The 17,839-nt window shown below is 36.9% G+C and overlaps 1 protein-coding gene across 7 annotated transcripts in view; it reads left to right on the top strand.

Moving 5' to 3' along the window:
• Window positions 1-17,597, top strand: part of TRAPPC8 (trafficking protein particle complex subunit 8) — a 55,589-nt gene extending 37,992 nt beyond the window's left edge. For 4 of the 7 annotated variants that reach the window (XM_074820237.1, XM_074820245.1, XM_074820263.1 and 1 more), the window contains 9 exons: window positions 273-369; window positions 1,228-1,296; window positions 1,413-1,453; window positions 3,120-3,305; window positions 3,885-3,986; window positions 11,189-11,236; window positions 12,652-12,797; window positions 14,335-14,424; window positions 16,555-17,597. In XM_074820237.1, coding sequence (XP_074676338.1) covers window positions 273-369; window positions 1,228-1,296; window positions 1,413-1,453; window positions 3,120-3,305; window positions 3,885-3,986; window positions 11,189-11,236; window positions 12,652-12,797; window positions 14,335-14,424; window positions 16,555-16,789 — 1,014 coding nt within the window. In that variant the 3' untranslated portion in view covers window positions 16,790-17,597. The remainder of the gene's footprint in view (window positions 1-272; window positions 370-1,227; window positions 1,297-1,412; window positions 1,454-3,119; window positions 3,306-3,884; window positions 3,987-11,188; window positions 11,237-12,651; window positions 12,798-14,334; window positions 14,425-16,554) is intronic. The other 3 variants (XM_074820254.1, XM_074820285.1, XM_074820295.1) reach the window with 1 other exon arrangement.
• Window positions 17,598-17,839: the final 242 nt, after the last annotated feature.

The following is a 17,839-nucleotide window of genomic DNA, read 5'->3' on the forward strand; positions in this document are numbered from 1 at the left end:
ACTAGCTTGTGGATATTTTTCTAGCAGATCTTTGTTTCCTCTTCGTGTGGCTTTGATTACTGGAGTTGGGAATTGCTGTGAGCTGGGACTGGTCTGTGTTGCAGTGGATCTTAAATCTCTTCTTGTCTCTTAGTACTGTATTATGGATGGTGTGAATAACGAGTTAAACTAAGATTCTAACAGTGCCACCTTACAATGAACACTTGCTAAGCGATATAGAACATCACAATTGTGATTGGTCTTATTTGACCTAGTTTTTGTTTCTTCCTTAGAGTGAGACTGGTGTTAAAGAATTTCATATAGTGCAAGTTTCAAGTAATAGCAAACACTGGAAGCTTCAAAAATCAGTTAACATCTCTGAAGACAAAGGTGTGTATCTGTCACCAAAAGGATCACAAGTCTTGCTTCTGCCTGACAAGAACAGTTAAAAGAATCTTGCAAGGAGTTGGCTTTCAGAATACTGAATTTCTAAAAACTTTGTCCCTTTCAAACATACTGCAGCACTTTTGTTAGTGTTTCAAGAAAAGTATAGTGAGAGATAACTTTCAGACCCCATTAATTTTAAAAATGGGCTTAACTTACAGGTAAATTATTTTTGTGATGTAAAGAAATCCATGTCTGGCTTGGCTGATAACTTGCCTCAGAAGAAATACGTTTCAGTGTTCCTTTATTTTTAGCTATTTATGTCAGTGCTAAATTTAACTGATCAGCAGAATGCTTGATAAGTGCTCTATTCAGTTACTAGAATTATACCAGAATTGCTAGTGCTGTATCCTGCCTTAGCTAGTACAAGCTGATAATTTTTGAAAAGGCCAACTATCCCAGGCAAAAAAAAAAGTTGCTGTTATTGTATTTCACAGATGTTATCTTTACTTGTATGCTGACATTTTATGTACTTAAAAATTAGTCTAGACATGTGTTCTTCTTGTATTAATATTGAGGGTGAGCCAGTCAGATAAACTTAATCTTTTGTCTTCTGTTCCTTTCTTCTTTCTCTGCATCTCCTTTACATACTATGGCTTAACTTCCTGCTCTAGAAGTAGATGGAAGGGGCCAGCAGAAGATGCATCATCTTTACTTTCATGCAGTTGCTCTGCTTGATTAGCTGTGCTTCTTGAGTATCATCAGTGTGTTTCTTTGTGAAGTTTAAAGGCTGACTTTTGTCTAATGAGAAGTGACTCTTGATTATGTCGAGGGGGAAAAAATCTTGCAACCTTTTTCTTTCAGATACTAAACTTGCTAGCAGAGAGCGAGCGAAGTTATGCTTTAAAGCAGTAAGGTGCAAAAACTCAGAAGGTAGGTTTTCTCCTGGATGTGGTAACTTTTTGAAGAAAATATTATTTGGATGCTGTGTGCAGGAGGTTGTGACTTCTCAGAATACTGAAACAATGCCTTCTCTTTTTATCCCTTAGAAAATTACACATTTGCAGACATTGTCTTTGGAAATGAACAGGTAGGTGAACTGGTACAACTGCATGTTTTGTCTTGTGCAAGGCATCCCTGTGATGTGCAAGTATCTCAGTGAAAGCCTTTTTTAAAATTTAAGAAGGGAACAGTGTTTTCACTGTTGTGAATTGAATTTTGCATGTCAAAAACTATTGGTCTTCTGGGTCAGTTCTCTTTTTTTATGAAGAGAAGGTAAGGTGGCATAGGGTAGTGAGTAGTCAGGAATTTTAAGTTCCCAGCCCCACAGCTGAACTACTTGGGAGCGCGTTGCAATGCTAACTTTTTTATGATGTTTTTTGTTCCTTTTGAACTCTTCAGAGCAGTTCTTTTGAATATTTCCCGGCCCTCTTGTTTTTTAGTAGAGATCTGTGGATGTCAGATTCTTGTTCTGTTGTTTTTTCTTAACTGTATTTTTACTAAGATAAGTTAAAAATTCGAATTACAGCTTATTCTAAAGATAATCTGGAAAACTAGTGGATGTAGGTATCAGAATTTCAAAACTACTAATGTAGGTTGCAATCAGTTCAAGGAGTCTGTTTCTTTGATCTTAAAGTTAAGATTGTAGACTACCATGTTCTTTGATCTTTTCAAGCATACAGGTATTGTCTGAAGAAGAATCCTTTTAGCAGATGATCTTGGAACAGTGAATGCTTTTTCAAAAGCTGAGGAAAGTTAGCCACTGGCATCAGATCAGAAATCTACATTACCATAGTGGATGGCCTTAGTTGAATGTCAGATTGTCTATTTTATGCTGAATGCACATTTATCATAACAGCCAAAGAAAACTTACTCCCATTTCATTTTGTAGGCTTATAAATTAAAGTTAGGACTAAAAATCTGAGGTAGATGATCCCTCTTTGCATTTTTAAAGTTGGATGATCTTCATGAACTTCAGCTTTCTTGTAACAAAATGTTCTCTAATGGGGGATGGGGAGGGGCCACTTCCTTTTAGACAGTTGCTCCAGAAGCAGATTGTCTCCCTGGGTATGAGTATTCTGCTAATGCTACAGTTAGCAGCTCTGCAACAGCATATTCTGGAAAGGCTAGCATTTTTGAAAGGGAGGTGTTAGGAAGCTAAACTTTCTTACTTATCCTGCTGTCTCCAAGTATCACTGCTATAGGTCTTAAAACCATTGCTTCCTTATCAAGCTTTTGGTGTTGGAAAAGCTCAGCACAAATGATGACAGACTTGACAAACAGCACACAGTACTTACGGCTTAAGTGCCACTTATGCATGGGGAATGTGCTGTGCATATTGCTAGCAAAATGTATGTTGCTAACTTTGGTAAATAATTCTAGTTAACCTGACTTGCACATGAGTTAGTGGGACACTTCAGCTCTCTCCACTACACTTAATATATCACAGTAGGCTGTCTGGTGGTAATAATCAAAGCCCTTTTTTCCAAGTTAAGTATTTGTGGTTTTAGGCCAATAATCTATAGCTCTGTTCCCTATGTTACCTTAAACAACTCACTAGGTAGGACTGATCTCTAACAGGGCAAGCATGGAAACCAAGATGTGTGGCATTCTGTAGCTTTGCAAAGGGAAGCAAAGCAAGAAAATGGAGCTGAAATTCCACAATGACAAGCTCTAACAATGACAAGACTCTAACAGTAACTTGTGTCAGCTTGCATCCTGTTCTGAGAGTACTTTCTTGCCTTTTTTTCTTGCAGATAATAAGTTCAGCCAGTCCTTGTGCAGACTTTTTTTTCCAAAGCTTATCCTCTGAATTTAAAAGAATGCATGTGCAATCTCATACTCATGCACCTCAAAGGGCTGCAAAACAATCATTTGATGAGACGGTCAGATTGATACAAAGATGCAGTGAAGTTGATTTGAACATTGTTGTACTGTGGAAGGTATGTATGGTTGTGGCCTTTGTGGTAATTTGTCCATGAAATATGACTGCTAGAAAACAATTAATATGGCCTCCTGAACTTTCAAGTGTACTCATACAAAATTTATGGATGACATTTTTTTCTAAAAACAGGCAAAGGAACTAAAATGGTGTCAAGAAGCAAAGAGTCTTAATAGCTGTTACTGTAATAAATATGCTTAAGTGGTTTTATGTTACTCTGGATGCACCCAGTTCTTACAAGTTCTCTTCTTAAAAGAGAAAATTCTACAGTCTTAAACCAGGAGATTTGTTAATGCTTGTTTTTTTCATAGAACTGTAAGAGTGACCCAGTCTGCTTTGAAGAGGAGGATCTCATTTACCAGAATGCAAATATTAAGGAGTGGAAATTGGCAATCTAAACTTCAGCAGTTGTATACGTTTGCAAAATTTAAAGCATACACATAAATAATTACATTTTGCTAGTCTTTAGGTTTTGAATAGTACAACATCTTCCACTTAAGTTGGAGGAAGTCAGTAATTCTGTATTACGAAGCTTATGATAGTTTCTGGTCTGCTAATGTCTTTGTATTATATTCTGTAGGCATATGTTGTGGAAGACAACAAGCAGCTTATTTTGGAGGGCCAGCATCATGTTGCCCTTAATACAGTTGGGAAGGAGGCTTTTTCATTTCCTCAGAAGCAGGTAACCTACTGTGAAGTTTTTTTTTACAATTGCTTCTTTCCCAAAATAGACTTGATTGTGGTTTTCTTGTAAATAAGTGGAATCACTTTGGGTGCTTTTGTAGAATCAGATAGGTGTTATTAATAAATAATTCAGATTGACTGACTTCAACTTTGATTAGTCGTCTACATCGCAGTAGCTAGGCTCAGTTTAAAGATGAGAAAGCAATGTACAACTAAGTATACTGCTATGCAGTTGGAGTAAACTGCTCTGTGATATTTCGGGGTAGAACTAGGAGCTTATTAAGTCAAAGCGATTATTTCATAACAATAGCAAAATGGTGGAGTTATTTTTGAGTGTTACAAAATCAATTTTGTAAATTCTACTGTGCATAACTTAAGTGAAGAACTTCAGTGTAAAATGTTAGAACAGTAGAACTGGAGCAGTTAAAAAGACATAGAAAGCTCCATTGGAATTATCAATTAATAGCAGATTATTTCACTTTGAAGTTTTATAGCTTGTTTGATTGTTCAAAGAAAATAGCATCTATAAGAAACTGGTTGATGTCTTACAGACTTCATAGTAACTATGGAAGCTATAGATATGTTTCTGTAAAAATATTTATGCTAGCTGCAGTTTAAATGTGTGAAGACTAATGTGTAAAATAAAAAAGAAACAACAAGTTTTGTACTTGTTTAGTCTTCTGCTGAGCAGTACATTGCTGTTCCTTCTTGCTTTGGTGCCATTTTCCTTATGTTTTTTTCCAATGTTCCAAACATCATACATAGCTTTTAGTAAGCTCTTACTCAAAGTTGCAGCAAATAGTACTATGCATTAATTTTGTTAAGAAAACAGTATAGGACAAATGTGTCTTCTATAAATATCATGCTATAACATAAATAGTGAACTATTCTGAAGCTGTGCACTTGGCTTTGGTTCATAAGCCTCTAAGTACTTTCACATCATAAAAGTGATTTTTCCATTTAGTTCTTTGCACTATGAAATACATGGGAATAGATCGAAAGGGGTATTTAGTTTGAGCTATACTGGCTGATGTTCATCAGCAGTGAAAAATAGGAAAATTTAACTTCTAATGTCTGAAGATGATTTTTTCACTTAACACTCCTCACCCCCAAAAAAGTCTTTGCACTTGTGGGCTCAAGCTATGCTGAGCAATACTAGGCTGTATTAGTCTAATGACAGCTGCTCACTCTGGTATTATCTTTCCTGTCTTAAGGTGTTTGTAGAGCTGTAGATCACACTGTCGGCATCTGAAGTTAGGAGAGAAGGCACTGTAGACTTCTATTTCTAATCTCATTGAGGTCTGGTTTGAGCAAATGCAGTGGAAGAGAAGTAGGAATGAATCGCATCTGCATCATAAAACAAATGACTGAACGTGCTAGGAGTAGAAGTTGGCATTTCTTGTTGACTGCACTGGAACTCTAGTTAATCTGCATCAAATTCAGTTTCAGACTAGAAGAAATGAATAGTGCCACCAGCAACAAGGAGGATCCACATGTACCCTCAGTTTGATTTGAGGAATACATGCTACTGTATTAGCATTCTGTCTGTTACATTTTTCATCAATTATTATTACAACTACATTCATATAGATGCTACACTGATTATTGTATTCACTTTCTTGAGCATAAGGAATGTACTTCCATTGAAGCATTCCGTACCTTCGTTGGAAGCAAAAATGCATCTGCCTTGTGGTATGGTTGAAATCTTGTATAAGAGTAATGGTGATGGTTTTTAATAAATGTGTAAATTCTACATCCTCAGGGTAACCAAAGACCAGATTTAACTTGAATTTTAAGAGCCTGTAATCTCAGGACTGCTAAGGAATGAGAAATTTCATATGCTCATGTACTACTTTTTTTTTTTTTTTGAGCTGGCTATATTGAGTAGAGTAAACCCCTCTGACATGGGAGGCGAGGGATAACAAGTGATTTGAGACCTTGCAGCACTTTACTTTGTTCATTCCACATTTAAGAATTAAAAGAATCCCCAAAATAGGATTAAATGAGGCTTGGTAGAGAAAATAATATACTTTATTAAGGATTGCATATTGTGTTTGAATTACCTTGCTCTTGCAGTGAAAAACTGGGGGGGAGAAAACCCCAAACCCAGGCATTACTTCTAACAACATTTTCAGTGTATATAGTTTTGAGACTTAATTCAAATAGTTTGTCTTGTAAATCTGTGTTTATTCTCGAAGTCATAAACAGGGTTAGAAACTCTAGACTGTTCCTGAATGTCTTGAACTGACAGTACAGAAGCTGTTTTCTGTGGTCTAGACAGCAGAGGGAGATGGAGATGCATGCTTTTTACCAAAGCATGTTGGCTACCAGTTTTTAAATGATAAAGGGCTGCTCAGATCTGAAAAAAACAAATTTATTTGCAGATTCTGAACAGTGTGTCACCTAGGATGCAAGAGTCCTCTCCCTGCATTTCTTGCTGTGCTCTGTTTGTTGGTCTTCAGTGACTTTTTTTCTTGACTTGAACTGATGTTGCTTCATGCTGTGGCAGCCAGCAAAAGGAATTTTTGTGTCTGGCAATACAGCTGTCCCCAATCAAAAACAATCTCACAATAGACATGGAGAAAACATGAACAAGACTTCTTTCTGCACACCCATTATTTTTTGGTTTTAAGCCCTCTGAGAAATGACTCAAATCTTAGCTGAATTCATAAAATAACTACATTGAACAAATCAAGATAGCTTGCTTTATATTTCAGTTAAATTCTATGTACTGGTTGGCTTCTGCTGCTTTGTCAGTTGTGGTATATTTCAGACTAATTCTTTGCCAGCTTTTAAGGATTTAGTTTGGGTTTATAGAAGCTTCTAGAACTGTTCAGGAAAAACAATGCTGCAGTAGAGCACTGTAGTAGAAGAGCAGTAGATCTGTATTCATTGGCATTGTTATGGTTCTCAAATTCTTCCAGCAGTTGGTGGTAGGTTGGTAGTTGGGTGCAGTGGTATAAAGTCATCTTATCATATGTCTCAGATGTTAGACTGCTGACTGAGGTGCAAGGACACGTGGTTACTTCTGCTTGATTCATTGCAGAACGTGTAGTGCATACAACAGGGATGTGGAACAGGCAGCAGGATGCGATTATTCCTGTATCACGGTAGTAAAACTTGACATAGCATTTGATAAATCAAGATAAAACCTCTGGTTTCCATAAAACACAAGATAGTGGGCTTGGGGAGGCTTAAAATCTTTTTCTGGGTAAAATTTCTGTATGTACCCACATAAAAAGAAAGTAAGTAACAGTAAAATTCTATACAAATTTTACTTGGATGCTCAAATGCATGTGCTTCCTTTTCTTCACATGTCTGTTCAAAATGGAATTATGAATTCTGAACTTTTTGCATTCTAACCAAGACAGTAACAACTACGACTTCGAAGCTTACTGGTTTTCTGTCACTGAATACAGACTTTGTTGTTGCTTACACTGCAGGGTTTTTTATTTAACTAAATAGCACTGCTTTTGATCATAGTTTACTGGACACAGTAGACTTACCAGGTGATATGATGAACTACTTACATCTTTATGTTCTAGAAGTTTGGAATCATAACACATAGAATGCTGAAGGAACACTTAAAGAATATCAACTCTGTTAAAACATGTCTGTCTTTCATAAAGAAAGCTCTATGAATAATATGGAGAATACTTATCTTCCTATCTTTTCTCTCACTTGTATTTTTGAAAAAATGGCCTTTTATTAAAAGTAGGGAAAAAATGCTAAATATAGTTCATTTCCTTGAATCAGAAACACAAATGGTGCCACAAAGTGACAGGTTATAGGCACTAACAACAATATGTGAAGAATAAATCACAGGGTATTAAAGTGAACAGATGTGTCAGCAATAGCTGTTTGAGTCCAAGTAGTAAAAATCTCACTAATAAAAAATAGCTGGGTATTTGTAACTAGTGGCTGTTCTTTTTTTGACAATGATCCTGCTATGGGTTCTGTTTCTCTTCTTAAACTTGCTTTCAGGAACCAGGTTTTAACTGAAGGTCAACTTATAATTGCACTGGAAATGCAGCTATCTGTCTCTTGTTCTTGACCTCTGTACCTTAACTTAGTAAAAGGACAAAAACTTCAAATACTTTAAACATCCATTCACAGTCAGGGCTGTTGATCAATATTATTTCTAACTGCTGCTTCCATATTTTTCTAATCTGGTGAATTCAATCCAAAAGACTCCAAAGGAAAAGCACAGTTCAGCATGGTAGGGTGGAAGTAGTAGTGTGGGGCTGGGGCATTTGCCACACTTCTGATTGGCAAAGACTTCACACTGATGTGAGCAGCAGTCTAGTAGAAGCTTGTCACTTGGGCATGCTGGCATGTTGGGAATAGTGCATCCATACTTCCGAAACACATTAGCATGGGAGTGTAAACTTAGTTTTGACTGAAGTCTAGATGAGATAAAGTGTCTATGAGCGTGTTTTAGATCAGGCATACTCTTTTTAAGATACTATCCCCATGTACAGCCCTCTGTTTTCATTGTGAAGTGGTCTTGTAACACACAAAGTGGATACTTTCCAGGCAGAATTACTTCGTATGTGCTCCAGGACTGCACATGTTGTGCTTCTGTGCTGCTCGTTCAGTCCTGTGGATTAGACCAATGCTAGCCCAAAGTAAAATCCATAAAATGCATATAGCATGGATGCAGGCTTTTTGGCAGTGTTGTACTTCAGAGTTGATAATTTTTGGCAATGCTGCTTAATGTAGATGCAACTGAGTGAGACAGCAATAGTTTGGTTGGAAGTAGGAATTTTTGAAGGTAGGAGAGGATAGGGTTTAAATAACTTTATTCTACTTGACAGTGATTTATTGAAATCTGTCAGTGAATTACTGTCATCTTGTTCAGAGGTCTTTTTTACAGAATGTGGGGAGGGATACTTGAATCAAACACAGATTGTTGGAATGGATTTAAGACTTTCTTTAAACCAGTTTGGTGGGGAGAAAGCAAAATTTTTAGGGTAACCATCAAGAGCTGAAGTGTACTTTTTTTTACTCTGTTGTATGAATTAGTGTACCAGTTACTGTACCAGTCTGGGAGAACTGGCTTATACTGTTGTCATGTATGAAATACTCCAAATAGCTGGAAAACTATATCTGCTGCCTTACCTGTTGATGGTCTGCAGAGCTGATGATATTATTTGTGCTTTCAAATGTGTTATTACTGGAGTATTAGTAAAATAATGTTCCTGGAGTCATTGTTTCTATAGGTAGGAGCTAGAATGAATATGGATGAGTTGCACGGTGAAGGAAACCAACTTAAAACGGAGGTTTTAAAATGGGAGTTCTCTGATCTAAAATGGGAAAGGGAGAAAGACATCACTTAGGATCTCTCTTTGTCTTACTCTGTTGCTTTCATATATTCTGCTTTTAGTTATACGTGGTGGTGTTCAAGAGTTTCCTGTTTAGGTTTTCTATGCTGTGCATATTGGTCCTTCATCCTTGACTGAGCATGTTAATGATCTTTTTGGCTATGCGTAACTTGTGATTTATGGGGCAAATGTGCTGAATTTCCATACAGCTTGGAAATCATCTTGTAGCGTTTAACTGTTTTCTGATATGTTTAAGAGCACATTGTCCCAGTTATCAAAAAGATTGTTTTTGAAATTAAAAACTTTAAAGTTGTCTGATACTACATAGAAAAAGTTTTCAAAATGACTGCATGTGAAGATACCATCAGTTCCACCTGTCTGATGGAAAGGAAGTTCTTAATTTGAAAGTGTATTCAGAGAGATTAAAGACTATATTATGGGCAGACCTGTCTATGACATCTGTAAGATAATTCAGAAGATGCTTTGAATGATGTAAATTTTGACTTTTCCAACTTCTGGCTTGGTACAGTTGCAGGAGATATCTGAGAGCAGTGTGAATGATGTGCAATTTCAGAAGTGTAAGTAGGGATATTATACAACTTTGTTTCAAAGTAGCAAAACATCAGACTCTAAAGGTCCAGGCTTTTTTGTGATTACTGAATAAGTGAAGATGTGGAGATAATTGTTTGGAACAATAAGCTTGTGTCTAGTTTAAAATATATTGGTTTGAAGCTGGCCTTTGTAGATGGCTCCAGCCAGCAAAAAGCTTTCTAAAAATAGAAGCAACTTTCCTAGCATCAATTGCATGGTTTGTAGCTCTTGGAAAGTGTGAGAGCAGCGTGGTTCTGGTGCTACTGCTTGTTAAGTGTTTCTAGTCAAAAACCAAAAAAGCTTAAGAATGCCGCTATAAAATTTAAAGCAATAACAAAAAAACCTCCTCCCTCTACAGTTCTTCCAAACTGTTCTTATGATGAAGCCTCTTTCAGTTAAGCTTACCTGTACCTCTACCAGTATGTATAGATGAGACCTTCAAATACTCCCTTAAAAAAATGGTTAAGGTGTATCTTAACTGTTGTTGTGGCCTTCTTGTATGTAATATTTGGTGCTTGCTCTCTGCTGGAGCCTGTGGTGCTTCTGGAGGCTCTGCAAGGAACCATAATGGGTCAACAAGCAGACTTTAGTTGTCAGAACTTTACTTTTTGCCTTCAAAAAGGCCATACTCCATTTGGACTGATATTCTAGTTCAGCAACAAAATATCACCTGTTTAATTCTTGGTTTTGTTTTACTTTGCTTCTGAGTGAAATAGCCAAAAGTCTTGAGGCTGTTACCTGCTTGGTGCATATTCTTGAAGGGGAGGGTACAGGTGCCCGAGTAGGTATGGGCATCTTTTTGTAGCCTTGATCCAATTTCCCAAGCTCCAGAGTAGGGCAGGAGTTTAGTGCATCCTTAAACTTATTATTTCTTATTAGCTGTCCCTAGCTCCCTGATCTGTATGCACATCTTCTTGGTTACCATTCTGAAGTTCTTAATTCTCTCCTGAAGCATTAGGTAAGAGAATCATGTACTAAATGTCATGTCTTAGCCTTTGTTCTAGGTACACAATTACAAAAAAACCTAGACTTTGAGCAGCTGAACTTGGAGACACAGACATCTTCTCTGCATCTGACAGTAAGAGGCTGGCTGGAATTAAGGTCTAGCTCTGTGATGGTAAATGGTTAATCTTACTGCTTTCCAGTCCTTCAATAGAGGTGTAATAGAACTAAAGGTTTGAAATATTAATGGCACTCGGCACTTTCACCAGTAAATGTTCCTGCTACATTTCATGATGTTCTTGTCTGTTTGTAGAGATAAACCTTCGTATTTGTCTTTTTGTAGGGTTTTAAAAAAATACTCGGGAATTCTGATTGGGAGGACTTGGAACAGGTAATTGACTCCAGGGCAAACTACAGTGTGTAGGATATTGATATGTGGTTGAAGAGGGCACTGAATATTTGGTTGGACTGTAATTTGAGGGGAAAGATCAATTTAAAGGAAAACCTATACTCTCATCTCTGGAGGCCAGTGTGTTTCATGCTGTCAATTTTCATCAAGTTAGATATTCATAGGGTAGGGTGGAAATACCAAATTAATTCATCGCTTAAACTATATTTCATTGTTACTGTGAAAGAACTTTTTTCTTCTTTAAAAAAAACCCCACCCTACTCTTCCTTTCAAGAGGAAAGAATTGCAAGCTTGGTAAAACATTTGATGTCTTCCTGGTATTACCAGCAAACCAGGCAAACAGTGACTGAGATGTTCATGCATATTGCAAAGTGCCCAGTGTTTCTGTTATTTTGAGTCAGGTTTTGTTGCCTGTAGTATTTCTTTTCAATTTAGAAGGTACAATCCATCACCCTTAAACAAGAAGTATTTCTTTGTTACACTGTACTGACTTACTGGTGGCTTTTAAAAATCTTTCACTTGCTTTTAGTAGTTAGTCACACTTACTGCTGCAAATGCTTTTTTTCTTATAAAGGTGGACTTTTTGCAGAATAGATTTATAAAGGAATAATGAAAGGCAGTCCCTTCCCAAATAAATCCTGTTTGCAAAACAGATTAGGTGATGTTATGCAGAATTACAGTGGCACTGTAATGCTGGACCAAATGCAGCCTGATTGCCTCATTTGGTGTTGCATCTTTCTGTATCATCTGATTTATTCTGCTTCAGAGATTAATTCTGCCCACACGGTTAGAGTGAGTCCCAAGTAGTGTGTCAGTGCTTGACTTGGGCTTTCAGCTGGGGGCAAAGGTAACTTTCATATCTGCAAGAGCTTGCTATACAGTTTTTAAGATACTCTGCATTATTAAATCCTTCTGTCATTATTAGCATGTTCCTATAAACATGTGTTTGCTTTACTTTGCATCTGTTTTGGGAAACTTGGCTATTGGCTTTCCTGTTGTGAACCTCCCAGGGCAGGTGATGGAAATTTTTTTTTTTTAGGTACAGCTGCTGAGTAGGGAACTGTAAATGCTGTCCCTTTTTCTTAAAAACAAACCAAAAAGAAACACTAACAAACCACTGCAACAACAGCATGCTTTTGTGAAATATGCACAGATTGTGTTTTCACAAGCAGCTGTAAAATCTCTGTCTCAAAAGAAGAATCATATCAGTTCATCCTCTAGCACACTTAAGTACAAAACACATTGGAAAAAAAGTGTAAGCTTTGTGATGCTGTAGACTTTACTTCCCTGGAGTTATAGTTCATAATGGAAAATTGTAGAGTCTGTGACTGGATTTCTTTGTGTTGCACAGTACCTTATGTCAGTATTTTAAATGTCATTCTGAATTTGTGTTTCAGGAATTACCAGAAATGGTTCTCTTAAAGTTTTTTCGACCAGAAAACACACCAGTACCTGCAAGACCAACACCAGAGCAGCTTTCTAATCTTATCAAGACAAGCCTTCATTATCCAGAGTCTTTCAATCATTCTTTTCATCAAAAAAGGTTTGTGCAACATTTTCTTTAGAAACTTTTGAAATATTGTTAATTTGACATAAGTCCTGCTGAAAGGTACTATGTGGGTTATGATACAAAAGGTGGTATGCAAGGGTGAAATCTTGCTCAATCCTTAAACTCACTGCTTCAGAATTGTATAGATAAAATGAAAGTTTCATGTGGAGAAACAGGCTGTTCTACCACAGTTTTAATGTTAACTAGTAATGTTATCAAACTTACTGGAAGAAAAATACTCTGCTGCCTTTTTGCTTCTCTTTGGTGTCAGAGTAAACAGTGCGACTACTTTGAGGAGCTAGACAGAAAGTAAGTGGTAGTTTTTAAGTCAAAAGAACTGCTATGTCTACAGCATCTGACTTGTCTAGATTAGCTGCACGTGGTTCTGGTTTATGTCAGAAGGAAAGGTGGTAACAGTTCAGATTGCTGAGGTTTGTCTCCTGGAAGAATATCAGAATTAACCTGTCAGAAAGCAGACTGCTAGAGTGAATTAGTTGGAGCCTGTAAAATCCATAAGTCTGTTCAGATCACTTTAATTTTGAAAAAACTCTCTGGATTCATTTCCAGGTATAAAATGAATTGTACTTGAAACATAAAGATACCTATTTAGGTCTGAGTTGTTTTATCTGAAAACTCTATGGTATTATACTTTTTTCTAAAATTTCTAAAATAAAAGTAAGTTGCTGAAAGGGATTTCTTTCTTTATAAAAGTCTAACGTTTAAACATTTTCTAAGGTGGCATATTTTAATGACAGTTACAAAGCATGCATTATTCCAGTAACAACTTCATATCTTATTTGTTATAGTTGCTAATTGTTCTTGTTAGTCAAGTTCAGGATATTTAAACTGTTACACACTGTCAAGGAATTCCAGTGACACAAATTACTTGTTGAATACATAGAGCTGTTTCAGCTGCAGCAATTTGTGTATCTGCCTGTGAATATCTTGGGGTCTGTCTTGCTGTAGGTTATTTATAAAAACAGTCATACTTATGAACAAGCAGAATATCAACTAACTGTATTAGTTTTATTTGGGGTAAAGGCTTAAATTAACACCAAATGTGTGTATGCTGTCTGTTCCGTTTGGGCACTGTTCTGGTTAACCTTCAGGCCAGATGCCAGCAATTCCTCTACAGGAGACAGGGCAGAAGAAAAGTATCCAGACAAAACGTGCTAAACAGCAGTTCAGAGAGTAGCATAGTGGACCTTGTTATCCCATTCTGAAATGTCTCTTGTCACAACAGTAGATTTCCCGTAAACTAAGGTCTTTGTGCTTTTACTAGTCTTCCTCAGCTGGATGAAGGAGGGTGGTAACTTCATCTGGCTCAGTTGAGCCAATGCAGTTTGCCTCAATAGCTTTTATTATAGGAAACTCTCGTCAATGTAAGCGATTATATTGCTGTGTACACTGTCTGACTGTTTTATAATAAACAACTACATGTTAATTTTATATTATTTAAAATTCATTTTAACTATTAAAGAGTACAAGAGTAAGATTTTTTCCTTTACGATGGAACTATTTCTCTTTGCAGCCTCTGTCTGGTACCTGTCACTCTGCTACTTTCCAATTGTTCCCAGGCTGTTGTAGATGTAATGATTGATTTGCGGCATAAAACAACAAGGTAATGTGTGAATGTTAATAAAATAATTTCTGAGAATGCTTCCTGGTTTTGGGGAGTCTTGCAATGTTTTAACTGTATTGAATATCTAGAATAAGATTTTTTTCAACAGTGGCTTCTTTGAAAGAATGAAAGGTGATAAAGGCTTCGTACAGTCAAATGGAGTCTTCAGTCAGTGCTCAATTTTACTTTGCTTCTGACTGCTGCTAAGACAGGACCTTCAATTGTGACTTTCAAATAGCTAAACTGTGCAGATCTTTTCTAGGAAAGTGGAAATGCTTTTGAACTAGCAGAATATGAGCTTCAGCAACCTTACTTTGTTAAACATGTTGTATTTTCATTTTAAGAATATCAAGTAATATGTAGAAAACAACTTTTGAAGTTTAAACAAGTACTTCCTTCTGCAATTTGGCTTAGTATAAAATGTCATAGGACTATAAGTATTTCTAAGACTTCCCCTGGGTTTATCAGCTGATTCTTATGACTGGCTTTTTGCTTAGAACTGTATGTACAAAAATATTAGCACTGAGGAAACATTTTGTGAATTGTTTCTAAAAGCTTTGCTAAGGATTCTGTGGCAGAGAGAATTTGGCACCATGATATACAATAACAATATTGTTATTTCTTCCAATTCTGTTTAAAACAAGGCAATTTAACTCACTTATAATTCAGGTCACACCACCTCTTCCCTGCCCCCCACAGTAGACTTAATGCTACTTGGTCTGCTTACCACAAAATGGACTTTGTGGGATCCCTGACTGAATATTCTTGGTAGTAGGTAGGGCAGATTGTGAAGACGTTGAGGTAGGCTTAGTTATAGGGAACCTTTGCTTCTTGCCAACAGTCTGTGTAGGCAAGTAAGAAATTAAAAGCCCAGGGCCTAATATGCAGGTTCAGAAATAGAGGACAGAAGACTTAAGTCGGTTTGGTTTATCAGTTAAGATTAGGAAGCTATTCACTGATCTGGTGCTTTTTTACAAGAAGGCCGTGTTTTGTAACAGTAAGACATGTCTTTGAGAGGACAGTGTAGTCATGTGCCTTGAAACTTCCTAAAACCAAACAAAAACCCAACACATCTCCCACCCCCAAACCAAGATGTTAATGCAATGTCTCTAAAGCAGTGTATATCCCCGTTGACTATTTCACTGACATGCACTCTGATGTAACTCTAGTTCATGGGGCAGGCCCAAGAATACCTTATGTAGGGATTCCAAAAACTGACAGTTCAGATCTTGTTGCTATGTCTATTGTTAGTGTTATGTGTTGGTGTTATAAAAAGCTGGGAATACACTGGAATTCATCATTATACATGTATAATTAATGTTCTGTATATAGAGTACAGTATATTGGGAACCAAAGAAATGTTTTAAAGTTTAGTACTGATTCCATCTGAGCCAAGGGGGAGAGCCACTGTAAAGGAGTGTGTTAATGAGTCAACACTAAAAAGTGTTTGCCAAGAAGTGAGGACCTGGAGTTAAATTGAGCTGATGGGTGGGTGTCATGACCCATAAAGATACCCAATAATACCTTAGGTATTATTAATAATAAAACCCTTTATCTTTGGTCTCAGGGTATGTGTGTGTGTTTGTGGGGATGGGAGGGGGTGTGTGGATATAGATGTCGTAGGGAGGACATACAGACGTGACCTTTTTTTGAAGCTGCATTTAGCTTCTTGATAAAAATGTAAGCACAGTTCTGTCTAAACCTATGAGTGCAACTGCTATCCTTTCAAAGTCTACCTTTGTCTTGCTAGAAAAACCTTAATCTCTTAAAGGGGGGGAGTGGTGGTGTGGGAAACAAAGCAAGCATGATGCATTTGGAGAAGGCAGTGACTGAAAGGAAACTAACACAGGCAGGCAGTAGAAAAGACTCGGCAACTTCCAAGTCACCAGAGACGACTTATGGTGGGCACTATTGCATCCAAAGACTACCAGAATAGTAACTTAAGTGTCCAATTCCTGGAATTTGAAAATAAGTGTTTGGAAAGTATAAAGCAGCATCTCTTTGTAAGGAGCCAGTGATGGACACACAGTGCGTTCTGAAATCTTGGGAGAACTTGAGGTTGAGGAAATTGTGTAAACTGGTATGTATGCTTCAAATACAAAGAAATAACTTTGTGACCTTCTCTTTCAGCCCAGAAGCACTAGAAATCCATGGATCTTTTACATGGCTTGGGCAAACACAGTACAAGCTTCAACTTAAAAGCCAGGAGGTCTATAGCTTGCAGCTGAAAGCTTGCTTTGTTCATACAGGTGTCTATAATCTTGGAACCCCCAGAGTATTTGCCAAGCTAGTGGACCAAGTTACTTTGTTTGAAACAAGTCAGCAGAACTCCATGCCTGCACTGATTATTATCAATAATATCTGACCACTTCCTGAAAAAAATCACACTAAAAGACAAAATACATGGGATTCTTTTCTTATATTGCTGGTTGACATTTTGCTGCAGTTTTTGGAAATAGCACCTCAAACATCTAACTTGTTACTAAGGATTGTGTAGGAAAGAAAATAGCAAAATATTCAGACTACTTGTCAATTTGTTTCTCAATGCAACGCACGTTGGACTGAAAATATGTTTATCCTTTTATAATGTATTTCTTCTCTGGTAATTAAGATATTCATAACACAGAATACTCTTTAACTCCAAATCTGAACATATTTGTATGTCCTATGCCCTGTCAAAAATGCAGCTTGACTGCTGTTACAACTTCCAGCATGGTGTGTTAATATTTGTGGCTGTATTAGGATATGGTTCAGGAAGAAACTCTCACTGGCTTTTTCCTGTTTGAAGCCATTAGACATGATAAATCCCAACCTTACTGTGAAGTTCAATAAGGTGTCTCAAATCCATTTCTGTTTCTCAGTTCTTTAGTTTAAAATTTTGTTTTGAGTTTTCATGTTTATGGAAACTGGTGACCTTTCAAGGTTTACATACAAGTCCCACCTAAGGTGTTTCAGAAATAATTTCTTCAACCAGTTTGAGTATTTTCTCATCTCAACACAGAATGCACTATTTCACAACCATGAGATTGTCATTTAAATTGTCACTTCCTTTATTATGTAACTATAAAAATTGATCTGTTTTAAAAAAAATCTACTCAAGATTTTCAAGAAATGTATTATATTTATAACAAATGTACTGTAAATAGAATAAAACATACACCATATTCACTGTATGGACTTTTGTGGCCTTTTTTCTTCTCTTTATACAGCTGTAGCAATTTGCAGGTGCTGATACTGTATGTATATTCCATACTGTCTTCATTCCGGCCCTCTTTGATCAGGTGAAGTTCCTGTTGCCACTTGTAGTGTTGGTGTATATTGAAACTTGTAGTGGCCGCTGTGTTTGCATTTTGAGTTCTTATCCAGTGTTCCCAGGTACAACCCCCAGAATTCAGCTGTCTGGGAAATCTCAATT

The sequence above is a fragment of the Strix aluco genome, chromosome 1 (genome assembly GCF_031877795.1).
Source record: "Strix aluco isolate bStrAlu1 chromosome 1, bStrAlu1.hap1, whole genome shotgun sequence".
NCBI classification, from domain to species: Eukaryota; Metazoa; Chordata; class Aves; order Strigiformes; family Strigidae; genus Strix; species Strix aluco.